Below are 12,852 nucleotides of genomic sequence, written 5' to 3'. Positions count from 1 at the left end.
CTGTTTGGCATAACTCAGGATATTTCTTCCACAAATTGTAATACAACCTTCTCAAAACTTCCAGATAAAAACTTTGGTTGACCATTTGATCCAGAAGAACAAATTTCAATGTATACAAGGGGTCTACCCTCCAAAAGACAGTTCTGATATTTTTGAGTCCCCTCCGCCATGTGTATTGTACAGGTTTTAAAAACTGAAGCTAATTAAGTCTTCTAAAATTGTTTGGATTTTCCTAACTTACTAGAAATATATACATCACTATAGACTATACTAAAATACAGAGTGCTGACAAAAGGTCCAAATGTAAAATTTAAAATGCCTTACATTTTCATTTCTCTTGAGAAGATCATCATCATTGTAAAGAGGCAAGCTTGTCACCATCCATCCAGTACATAATTTAATCGCACCCATTAACTGTGGACTCCCTGCAAAAACAGCTGCAACTGGAGCTTGCCTTCTGCAAAGAACCATAAAGACTTACACACTGAGAAGGCAAGTATACTATTTCTATCATTGATCTATATCAACTCTAAAATACTAGGCAACTTACAATGTGTTATATACAAGTTTCAATGTCAGTTTTCATTCCATTTCATTTATGAATAAGTTCAAAATAACTGTGCACCTATGTGCCACGTACCGCTTTGAATGCTGAAGATACAGAAACTTTAAAAAGAAGGAGCAGGGAGAGACAATAAATATATATATGTCAAGTGGTAATAATATAACTAAAAAATAATGCAGGGTAAGGGAATAGTAACAACCCTGTAGTTTTAGGTAGGGTGCCTAGTTCAATGGTGGTACTGCGAATTCTCAAGTTCATCTTTTGCAAATATTGACCACTACAACCCAACTCCCAGATCCATTTCTCTTCTTGCTCCTTCCCTCTCTTTATCCATGTGTCTGTCTCCAGATAACACATGTAGGACTTCCCTGCTCTGTATCATTAACCAAAATCCCAGGCAGATGCCACTTGCAAAGTGGGAAACCTACAAGCAGTTCCCAAAGGGCTGTTCTAATGCCTTCACTTATTTATTCACTCCTTGTCTTTAACATTAGGTGCCCACTTCTTTGTGCTAGGGATAATGCCAGGCTCTAGGAATAAAGAGATAGCACATGGCTACCTTTCTCTATTGTGAGGAAAGAGACATAAGACAATAATCAAACCACAGTAACATACATGTCCCATTATCCAGTACACAATTGCTCAGGCCTTTGCTGTTTTTGAAAATATTGTGGTAAATCATATATACAGATGTAACTTCCTCTTTTGTTAATGACAACACAAGGCTGTATAGTCAGTGATCCACAATGGTAAATACAATTTACAAGAAGTATTAATGGACAATAGCTAAGGGTGAGCTAAAGAAAGCATGAATTTAAAAAAAAATTTGTTTATTTATTTGAGTTGAAGTCTCCCTCTGTCATGGCCTGATGGGCTCAGGTGATCCTTCCACCTCAGCCATCCAAGTAGCTGAAATTATAGGCACCACACTATGCCTGGCTAATTTTTTGACTTAGTGTAGAGTCAAAGTCTTGCCAAGTTGCCCAGGCTGGTCTCGAAACCTGGGTTTAGGCAATCCTCTCAAATCAGTCTCCAAAGTGCTGGGATTACAGGTGTGAGCCACCGTGCCTGGCTAAGAATACAATTTTTACACATATAAGGGGTGTCTTTATAGTAGTAAGAAATTATTATAATAAAACCTATTTGTATTTCTATATGTCTATTATAAGCCTATTCCTCATTTCTTGAAACATTGTCTTTTTTTCTTATATTTCCCTACCTTTTTTGATACTACTTTATTTATTTTTCATGTTTTCATTTCTTCTTTTATGACTTTAACAATTTTCAGTGTAGTTATTTCATAGTCTCTATCCATGGAGTAAATAGGTTACAAAAAATAGGTTACAAAAAATAGGTCCCAATTAGTTTCTCTCCCTATAGCCCTGGTCTTGATCATGTGATTTACTTTGGCCAGTAAGACATAGAGTAAGCAGAGACTTAAAATTCCATGCTTGACATTGAGACTTGCCCTCTCTTGCTGCCCTTGGGTACTCTATTAACAACTACACTGGAAACAAGCCCAGGTTAACCTGTTAGATGGTGAGAGCTATCAGACCAAGTCAATATGATCCCCTCAGCTGACATCTAGCCAACCCCAGAAATGAGAGGGGCCCAAAAGAATCCTTCCCACTTCCCCTACCCTGCTAGCCTTCAAAATGGTGTGAAATAACAAATGTTGATTGTAAGTCACTAAGCTCTGTGGTAGCAAATGCTAAATGGCACAAACCAATTTTATTATCAGAAATTGCTAGAGGTCTAATTCTACTGTTGCTACAGGAGATACTTGCTGTGGTGAACTGTTTCCTCAAGTATTTGGTAATTAAATTAAATTAATTAATTAATTTATTTATTTATTGAGTTGGAGTCTCACTCTTTCACCCAGACTGGAGTGCAGTGGCCGCTCCCGGCCACCACAGCCTTGACCTGCTGGGCTCCGGTGATCCTTCCGCCTCAGTCTTCCATGTAGCTGGAACTACAGGTGTGCACTACCACACCTGGCTCATTTTGATTTATTGTAGAGATGAGGTCTCGCCAAGTTGCCCAGGTGGGTCTCGAACCCGCGGTCTCAGGCAATCCACTCACCTCAGCCTCCCAAAGGTGCGGGATTACAGGCTGAGCCACCGAGCCCGGCTTGTGTTTTGTAATTTTAGAGCTCATCTCCATGGAACTTTATTTATGAAATCCAGTATTGAGGATGTGTCAGGCATCCCAGACAGTCTCAAACCACCTTTTAATGCTAATTTCTTTTTTTTTTTTTTTTGAGTTGGAATCTCACTCTGTCACCCAGGCTAGAGTGCAATGGTATGCTCACGGCCACCGTAGCCCGGGCCTACTGGGCTCAGGTGATCCTTCCGCCTCAGCCTTCCAAGTAGCTACAGCTACAGGCATGTGCTACCTTGCCCGGTTAATTTTTTTATTAGAGATGAGGTCTCACCAAGTGGCCCAGGCTGGTCTCGAACTCATGGGCTCTGGCAATCCCCTCACCTCGGCCTCCCAAAGTGCTGGGATTATAGGTGTGAGCCACTGCACCCGGCAGATGCTAATTTCTTGATCTAGAGTTTCCTGGATTGGAAAAAAGTCTAATTTCAAACTATAAACTTACACAAATTCAGATCCATTGCTATAAATTCAGAGGGGAGACTTTCTTTTAAACCAAGAGTCAAAGACAAGAAACATGCTTTCTTTTCATCTTTCTCTGCCACTTGGTGGACATTTTGCCCTTCCAACTTTTCACCAACCATGCAGCCTTTTGAGGGTCCTTGAGTTACATATATGTATGTTGGAGGCAATCCCACCTGCCCTCCATAGGCCTAAGACCACATCTCCTGTCCTGTGTACTCCTTAAAACAGAAACCCCTTGGTTACCAAGACTAGCAATTCACCACACATCCACCTCTAAGTGAAGGCAAAAGAAGCATCCTCTTGACTAAATAAGAGGACATCTGTTCTTTTTTTATTCCGTATTTCTAGGTCTTTCATGGTAGGAGTCTCAAATCTCATACTTATTAATGCTGTATTTCCAAGTCCACGGAGATGAGTTTAGTTAGAAAATTAGAATCACAAAGTCCAATCAAAGCCTAAGTATTCCTTAAAATACAGAATAAAATTCCTGAGGTTTTTGTTTTTTTTTTTTTTTTTTAGTTGGAGTCTCACTGCATTGCCCAGGCTAGAGTGCAGTGGCACACTCATGGTCACTCCAGTGTGTCGACCCGTTGGGTTCCAGTGATCCTTCCGCCTCAGCCTTCCAAGTAGCTGGAACTACAGGTATGCTCTACCATGCCCAGCTAATTTTTTGATTTATTGTAGAGACGAGGTCTCACGATGTTGTTCAGGCTGGTCTCGAACCCGCGGGCTCAGGCAATCCTCTCGCCTTGGCCCCTCAAAGTGCTGGGATTACAGGCTTGAGCCACTGCACCCGGCTATTTCCTGAGTTTTATGAGAAGAACTTGAAAAAGTATTAATTTATTATTTCCCCTGAATCCATTAGATAGCATGCAATGATTAAATAGCTTAAAAACAGTCTTGGGCAGTTCAATCCTTACTTTATCCAGGTCATAAGTTCCACTGTATCTGGGTCATAGAATTCCTGCAGTTCCGTTAATTCTGTCATTAATCTTGGAAAAAACTAAAATGCAAAACAAAATCCCCAAAAGGTGTGTAAACAACTGGAAAATTTAATACCGTCCCAAAGTATTTCAAATGACTAAGAGACTAACTTAAGGCAAATAATATTACAACACTGTCTATGGAAAAAAATGTCATGGATCTCTTTGCTTTCTTTCAATGACTTGATTATTTTTCTCAATCCAAATAATCTATCTTTTGGTTAAATCACTGCTTAGACTCCGCAATCTTATCATCACCAAGCAATGAGAGATAAATTAATCATCAGTTGTGCCTTTTATTCACATACTAAATTAATTAATTAATTTCAGGTTAAATAATTTTTTTTGGGGGGGGGGTCTCACTCTGTCACCCAGGCTGAAGTGCAGTGGCACATCACAGATCAGCGCAGCCTCAACCTCCTGGGCTTAGGTAATCCTCCCACCCCAGTTTCCCAAGTAGCTGGGAATACAGGAGCATGCCACACCTGGCTAATGTTTTGATATTTTTTGTAGAGATGAGGTCTCACTATGTTGCCTAGGCTGGTCTCAAACTTCCGGGCTCAGGCAGTCCTCCTGCCTCAGCCTCCCAAAGTGCTGGGATTACAGGTGTGAGCCACCACACCTGGCCAAGATCAAATAATTTGTAGGTTTATTGGCAATTAGTTTCATGTTACGCTATAATAATACAAATAATGATAAATTAATAATTAGTTGTCTCTTTCAGGCACATGTATACTAAATAAATGAATAAATAAATACATTTCAGTTAAAATAAATTGTGGGTTTATTGGAAATCAATTTCATGACAGATATGTCTCTCTTTTTTTTTTTTTTTTTTGAGAAAGCAGGAGTTGATTAAGAAGACAGAAAAGCTCCCACAAGAGCAAGAGGTGACCTGAAAAAGGGTTGCTCGTGTTTCTTCTTTTTAAGGTTTTTGTTTTGTTTTTGAGACAGAGTCTCACTTTGTTGCCCAGGATGGAGTGCAGTGGTATGATCATGGCTCACTGTACCTCTGACCTCCTGGGCTCAAGTAATCTTCTTGCCTCAGCCTCTGGAGTAGCTGAAACTATAGGCATGTGCCACTATTCCTAACTAATTTTCTGTTGCTGAGATGGGGTCTTGCTATACTGCCCAGGTTAGACTCAAACCACTGGTCTCAATTGGTCCTCCTGTCTCAGGTTCCGAAGTGATGGGATTATAGGCATCAGCCACCGTGCCGGGCCTAATGTTACATTATACACCAAATAATTTATGTTATAATAAAAGAATTTATTGGCAATAAAAGAATTTATAGATAATACAATTTGAGTTGCCAAAATAGTTTTTAATATTAATACCTTCTTATTCAGTAATTTCCTTTGCCAATTATAACGTGAATTAACATTAGCATTAGACTACAGAAAATTGTATCAGATGGTATTCTAAAAATGTTGTAGTTCTTCTATCATGTTCCTAATGACAAAAAAAATTAAGCATTACTAAGAATCTCACATTTTGTTAGAATAGTATCTCAATATAAGTTTTCTACCGACACATATATTTATCTCTACCTTGTAGATACAGTACATTTTAGTAATATAACAAAATTCCATTTTCTTACCTCTTTCCATAAACTGAGACCTATTATAGTGGGCACAGCCATGCTGAGAATAAGAGCCTAGAATGTTAAAGCAAAAGGGATTATGGATAAATACACTTCAGAATGTACTTTACAGATATTGGACACTGACTTTATGGAGTCAGACGCGCTACCATTGCGCCAAGAGGTCACAACACTGACTTTTTGACCAATCACATATCCTTGTAGTTATAAAAATTTCAAAGCAAGTTAAGTCAGCATAGAACCTAGTTCAAGGAGTGAGATGAATAAAGACTAATGAGTTTCAGACATTAATTTGAATGTAATGTGAGAAATATACATTTACTACATAAATTTAAGGCAGAACATTTAAAAGACCATTATCATAGTAATATTTCTTCATTTTTTTTTTTTGAGTAGGAGTTTCACTCTGTCGCCCAGGCTAGAGTGTAGTGGCACACTGTTGGGCTCAGGTGATCCTTCCGCCTCAGTCTTCTAAGTAGCTGGAACCACAGGCATGCGCCACCACGCCTGGCTAATTTTTTGATTTATTGTAGCGACGAGGTCTTGCCAAGGTGCCCAGGCTGGTCTCGAACCTCTGGGCTCAAGTAATCCTCTTGCCTCCACCTCCCAAAGTGCTGGGATTACAGGCATGAACCACTGCACCTGGCCATTTGAAAATTTTGCACCATAAAGAAGGACAAACATATGGACTTTGCAACAACTTGGATGGATTTAGAGTCGATCATACTCAGTGATCTATCACAGAAACGAACAGAGTACCGTATGTTCTCACTCATAAGCGGAACTTGAATAATTATAATACTGCAAGAAAGAGACTGACAGTAGTGGGAAACTGTCAGGGAAGAGAGGGTGGGATTGGCAGTTGAGGGAAACTGCTAGGGAAGGGAGGGGCATACCTCATCAACTAAGGGTACCTACATAATCAACGTTTGTATACCTAACCCTGAATTGTACCCCATATCTTTATAATAAAAAGTAAAAATAAAATAAAATAGGATGAAAACGTAAAAAAAAAAAAGAAAATTTTGCAAGAAATTCATGTTATAAAGATCTTACAAAGGATACAGAACTGCTACATGAAAAGCTAACAACAAAAATGATAAGTTAATGAAGGAAAAATGGCTAATATATATCATATATGTTAAAATAAGAATGCATAAGTTCTTCTGGAAATAAGATTGGAAAAATACAACATGACTATTATTAAAGATAATGTATTGCCTTCCTGCTAAAACCTGTTCTACCTATTGTCCCATGTCTATTGGTGACTCCACGATCCAAGGTCATACAAACTAGAAACCTAGGAAACATCCATGCTATCTCCCTCTTCCTCATTCTCCCATACTTAATAAAGCACTGAGTCTTAATCATCATCTTTTCTAACTACTTTTTTTCACTCCAATATAGCATGGTACTAATTGAATGGGCTTTGGCATCACAAAAACCTATGTGTGAATCATGGTTTCCATACTTTTAAGCTCTGTAACCTCAAGCAAGTTATTTAACCAATTTAAATCTTAGTTTCTTTATCTATAAAATAGAGATAATAAAATCTAGCCTGTGAAATGTTGCAAACAGTACCTGACACATAGTGAGCATTCAATAAATTGAAGTTCCAATTGCTTCTATTCACCATGACCTCCTTTCTGACTCAAGTCCATAATCTTAAGCCTATTTCTCACAGAACTGTAAGAGTTTGATGTTCTCACTCCCCATGAGGTCTACAATCCCAATGCCATCATCCTACCTACAGGATAAGACTAAGCTCCACAGCACGACACACAGGGACTCCACGACCTCACCCTCCTCCACTTCTCCAGTCTCATTCACATTTCATGTACCAACAAAACTAAATATATCATGCCTTTTTTTTTTGTCTCTTTTTATTCCTTTTGCTTCATGTCCTTTGTCTGTTTTATTCCTTCTGCCAAGAATATTACTTCCTTTCCCTTCATTTGCTGACAAATATCTTTCAAATCTCAGATTGGAAAGCCTTATCTGAGTCCCTAAAAATACAGAATTAAGTAGCCCTTCTCTGTGTTTTAATAGCATCTTATGAATACTTCTTATTATCTGTTTTTATGTCCAGGAGAGTATAATCTACCTGATTAAATTAATCATGATTTATTTTCCTTTGTATTCCAAGCACATAGTAGGTACAATGTAAATGCTTCATTCACATAGAAAACATACCAGAGCTCTACATCAAACCAAGAAAGATATTATGAACCTTAATTCTTAACGGCTTCTCACATTACTGATTTACTTTTTTGCATTTTTTTTTAGTTCACTGCACTTTTAACTTGTATCATTTAACTTGAATACAATGAATCGCATCACTTTTATAATCAGAAATTAATTCAAAATCGTTTTTCACAGGATCAGTTTTTCTACCTGTAAGTCACAATGTAATTTACTCATGCTATTTCAGTTGTATTCAATATAGTTTCCATGTATTAGCATTTGATTTTATATAGTTGGAAGAGAAGCAAGTACTTAACACAAAATAGTGACTCACCAACAATACTGGGTGTACAGTTCTTAATCGAAGCCACTTGAAAAGTGTCATCCAAAGTTCAGGAGAACATACACCAAATGCTGCTAACATGCACACATATGGAATCCAGATATATTTCAAGCTAGAAAAAAACAAAAGGAATCACACAAGACATCCTATGAACATTACTATTATCTGATTTCTCTTTTCTGAGTTCTGTCCTTCTAGCCATGAAAATACAAAAATGTGAAGGGAGAATGAAAAAGCTTAGCCTCTTATTTTCAGCAACAGATTGTTACTATCTAGTTCTTAAAGAATCAAGAAGACATGTGGGTTACCAAATGAAGATAAAATAAAAGCATTAGTACTGAGGATGTAGCATAATTGTTCTCTTGGAGAAAATATAAACTGTTATAGCTTTTTCAGAAGGCAATTTAGTAGAAACTATAAAATTTCAAAATACCGTAAGATTGACAATGTCATTTCTAGTAATTTAGCATACAGTTGTATTAGCATATGTGTATAAAAATATATATGTAACACTTTAACGCATGTTGGGGTTTTTTTATCTTTTGTCCTTGTTTTTAGACAGTCTTGCTCTGTCTCCCAATCTGGAGTGCAGTGGCGCAATCACAGTTCACTGTAGCCTTGACCTTCTGGGTTCAAACAATCTTCCAGCCTTAGTCTCCCTAGCAGCTGGGACTGACTAGCATGTTGTCTTTAATAGCATGAAATTCAGGCCGGGCTCAGTGGCTCAGCCTGTAATCCCAGCACTTTGGGAGGCCGAGGAGAGGGGATTGCCAGAGTCCATGGGTTCGAGACCCACCCAGGCAACTTGGCAAATCCTCGTGTCTACAATAAATAAAAAATTAGCCAGGTGTGGTAGTGCACGCCTGTAGTTCCAGCTACTTGGAAGGCTGAGGCAGAAGGATTGCCAGAGCACAGCAGGTTGAGGGGGTGGTGGCCAGGAGCGTACCACTGCAATCTAGTGGGGCAACAGAGTGAGACTCCAACTCAAAAAAAAAAAGCATGAAAATCAGAAACAATCTGAATGTCTTTCAATGGGTATTGATTAAATAAATTATGAAAAACAAAATGCAAAACTTCATGTACCATGTTACGCTAGTTTTTGTTTCTGTTTTTGGGTTTTCTGGGATGTTGATATACGTCACAGGCAAAAAATGATGCCTGGAAAGATACCGCTAATAGTAGTGAACTCTGAGGAGTGGGATGGAGAGCTGATCTTCAGTTTTCACTTTATATATTTCTCTACTATTTTAATTTGTTATAATTTGTATATATTACCTTTGAGATTTTTTAAAAGAAGATTTAGTTTAACAACATTATAATTTTGTACCATCATATAAATAAAATTTTAAAACTCTGAAACATTTAAAAAAAAGAGAAAGATTTAAATATCAAGGTCCTTACATTTAAAAAGATTAAAAGTCCAGGTGTAAAGAAAAATGAACTTATATCAATAAAAGAAAGTATCTGAGGTCAGAGTATAAAAATCAACTATTATAGTTTTATAAATCAGCAAAGCTCTGAAATGAAGAACATTTTTAAAAAATCATTCATTTAATAAATATTTATTGATCATGCACTGCAAGCTGACTAAAGTACTAAAAAGAAAAGAAGAAAAGATATGATTATAACCTTCAAGGAGTTTCTTATCAATAATAAAATTGAATATCTGGAAAACAATTCTTGCTAGAGTATTTATATAAGGCCTAGGGTTCTGTGAAAGTGAAATAACTAATCTGAGAAGAATCAGGTTCTCTTTTCTGAGTAGTTAATGAATGTCTAAAAAAAGCTAATACTGGCCAGCACAGTGCCTCACGCCTGTAATCCTAACATTTCAGGAGACCGAGGTGGGAAGATTGCTTGAGCTCGGAAGTTTGATACCAGCCTGGGCAACATACGGTGAGTCCTCATCTCTACAAAAAATTAGCCGGGTATGTTGAGCATGTCTGTAGTTCCAGCTACCTGGGAAGCTGAGGCAGGGGGATCACTGAGCCTAGGAGGTTGAGGTTGAGGTGAACAGTGATCATGCCATTGCATTCTAGTCTGGGGGACAGAGTTAGACCCTAACTCAAAAGAAAAAAAAGTAAATACTAACTCAGACCTTGAGAGAAGTAGTAGACATACACAGAATATATGTTGCTAAGACAGAGGAACTACATTGTTTTCCTCTGGTCATCCAATATCTCCTCTTAACTTCCCCATTCTAGAAATAACTTTCTATTCTTCAAGTAGCCAGAATCAATAATAGGGTCTGGTTTATAACTCTAGGGGGGCACCACTCACAATGAATTAAACATGTATAATATTCCCTGGAACACAAATGCTCTGTTCGGGAGATAAGTCTATTGGTGACAAATCCACTCATTTCTCTGTATCCATCCTTTCCATGCCATTTTATTGCAACACTAACATCTCTACTAGGAGGGAGGGGTACACCTCATCAACAAAGATACCTGCATAATCAACGTTTATATACCTAACCCTGAATTGTACCCCACATCTTTAAAACAACAACAACAACAAAACAAACACTCTACCTTTCCACTATCCAATTGACCAAATGCCAGATGAGTATTTTTCAAACATAACTACTATAAGATACTTTGTATTCAAATAGCACTAGCAGTTACCCAATGCCTACTGAATTAAGTGAAAACTCATTTGAATGCTTTTCAGGGCTCTCTAAAATACAGCCTTGATTCACATTTCCAGTCTTTTCTCCTACTACTTCCCTAAATATTATTAATGTTCCAGTTAGAGTTTATAGAACCATCTCAATGTTTCTATCTCATAATCACCATATATGCACATAAGTTTCTCTCTCCTGGTTTAACTGTACTCTTCTCTAGCTGCTGCCCTAGACTCTGATTTCCCTCACAGGCAAAATCCTTGAAGTCCACATCATCTCTCCTTCCTTATCCCCACTGTCTCTGAACATATACTTCTTTGAAAATTCCTACCTTGGCTTCTGAGTTGCAACTCTTCTTAGAGTCCCTCCACCACAGTCCCTACTACTGCTTATGCAGTATCCAATTTCTGAATATTTTAGTTTTGGCCCCTTTGCTCCCTTTCCACTGTCTCTCTTTTCTTCTATTGCTACATCTTTTTAATAGGTTGATCTTCCTCTAATCTTGTTTTTCTCAAACCTTTCTTTATTATTGCTAGCAGAGAGATCTTAATTGATATATCTCTTGCTATTTCCCACACACCCATCCCATACTATTAGCTCCCAGAACACACTTCTGCCCAGATGTGATCCATACATAGATGTGTACGCACACGAACAAGAAAAATGACAGTCTAGCCAATTATTACTTATCTCTCAAGACTGTGGCCTCATTTAGGAAACCTTTCTTAAACTGCCTCCCTACCGACCCTCCACAACTGAATTACTATCTCTTCTTTGGGTGACTAAAGCACTCTAGGTACACTTTTCTCATAGTAGTTGCTTGACTTTAACTCTTGGATTACTTATCCAGAATATGAACTCGTTGGCCGGGCATGGTAGCACATGCCTATAATCCCAGCACTTTGGAAGGCTGAGGTCAGAGGAGTACCTGAGCCCTCGGGTTCAAGACCAGCCTGGGCAACTTGGCAAGACCTCAGCTCTACAATAAATAAATAAAAATTAGCCAGGCGTGATGGCACGTGCCTGTAGCTCCAGCTACTTGGAAGGCTGAGGCAGAAGAATCACCTAAGCCCAGCAGGTAGAGGCTGTGGTGGCCGTGAGAGTGCCACTATACTCCAGCCTGGGCAAGAGAGACTTTGACTAAAAAAAAAAAAAAAAAAAAAGAATAAGAACTCATTGAAAAGAAGCTAGATTTTCTATCTTTTTAATCCCTGCTACCTACCTAGTAGAGTGACTGGCAACTACTAGGTGACCATGCATCTTATTTGCATGAATCATGGTCATAAAGGCCTAGTGAGAAATTAAAGAATTGAGGGCAAATGATAGAATAACTCAGATCTTGAATTTAAAATGGCAGAACAGTGGGAATAACAAAAGGTTATTTTGCAGACAGAAATATAGGGGAATAAAGGTAAACCATGCTCTAAAATTCTACTATTGCAAGGCAACAAAATGAGAATCAAACATGAATCACTTTAAATATTCATAGTTTAATACATTTCTTTATCCTATGTACTAGGCATTAAGGAATGTTAACGGTTAGTATGAACCACAATTCTCACTTCATATTTCCATAAAGAGAGTCCTACAGTTGTAGGTTTGGCAGTCTGATGAAGTCTGTGCACTGCCTTTTAAGAAAATATTTAGCTGAGCTCGGTGGCTCAGCCTGTAATCCCGCGCTTTGGGAGGCTGAGGTGAGTGGATTGCCTGAGCCTGCAGGTTTGAGACCTGCCTTGGCAACTTGGCGAGACCTCATCTCTGCAATAAATCAAAAAATTAGCCGGACGTGGTAGTGCGTGCCTGTAGTTCCAGCTACTTGGAAGGTTGAGGCGGAAGGATCGCCTTAGCCGTGGGCACTCCAGTCTGGGCGACAGAGTGAGACTCCGACTCAAAAAAAATAAAAAAAAAAATAAAACTTTTTTTTTT

The 12,852-nt window shown here is 38.3% G+C and overlaps 1 protein-coding gene across 2 annotated transcripts in view; it reads right to left on the bottom strand.

The window, feature by feature from the left end:
• DPY19L4 (dpy-19 like 4 (C. elegans)) overlaps positions 1 to 12,852 on the bottom strand; it is an 81,244-nt gene that overhangs the window by 8,490 nt on the left and 59,902 nt on the right. For both annotated transcript variants that reach the window (XM_021718114.1, XM_008069164.2), the window contains 4 exons: positions 8,292 to 8,412; positions 5,771 to 5,827; positions 4,108 to 4,190; positions 325 to 457 (listed from right to left, as the gene is read on the bottom strand). In XM_021718114.1, the coding sequence (XP_021573789.1) occupies positions 325 to 457; positions 4,108 to 4,190; positions 5,771 to 5,827; positions 8,292 to 8,412 (394 nt within the window). The remainder of the gene's footprint in view (positions 1 to 324; positions 458 to 4,107; positions 4,191 to 5,770; positions 5,828 to 8,291; positions 8,413 to 12,852) is intronic.

The sequence above is a fragment of the Carlito syrichta genome, unplaced genomic scaffold, assembly GCF_000164805.1.
Source record: "Carlito syrichta isolate Samal-C Ts95f unplaced genomic scaffold, Tarsius_syrichta-2.0.1 Scaffold311834, whole genome shotgun sequence".
In the NCBI taxonomy this organism is placed as follows: Eukaryota; Metazoa; Chordata; class Mammalia; order Primates; family Tarsiidae; genus Carlito; species Carlito syrichta.
Note: the sequence above shows the minus strand (reverse complement) of the source record. Positions and strands in the feature narration are given on the sequence as shown.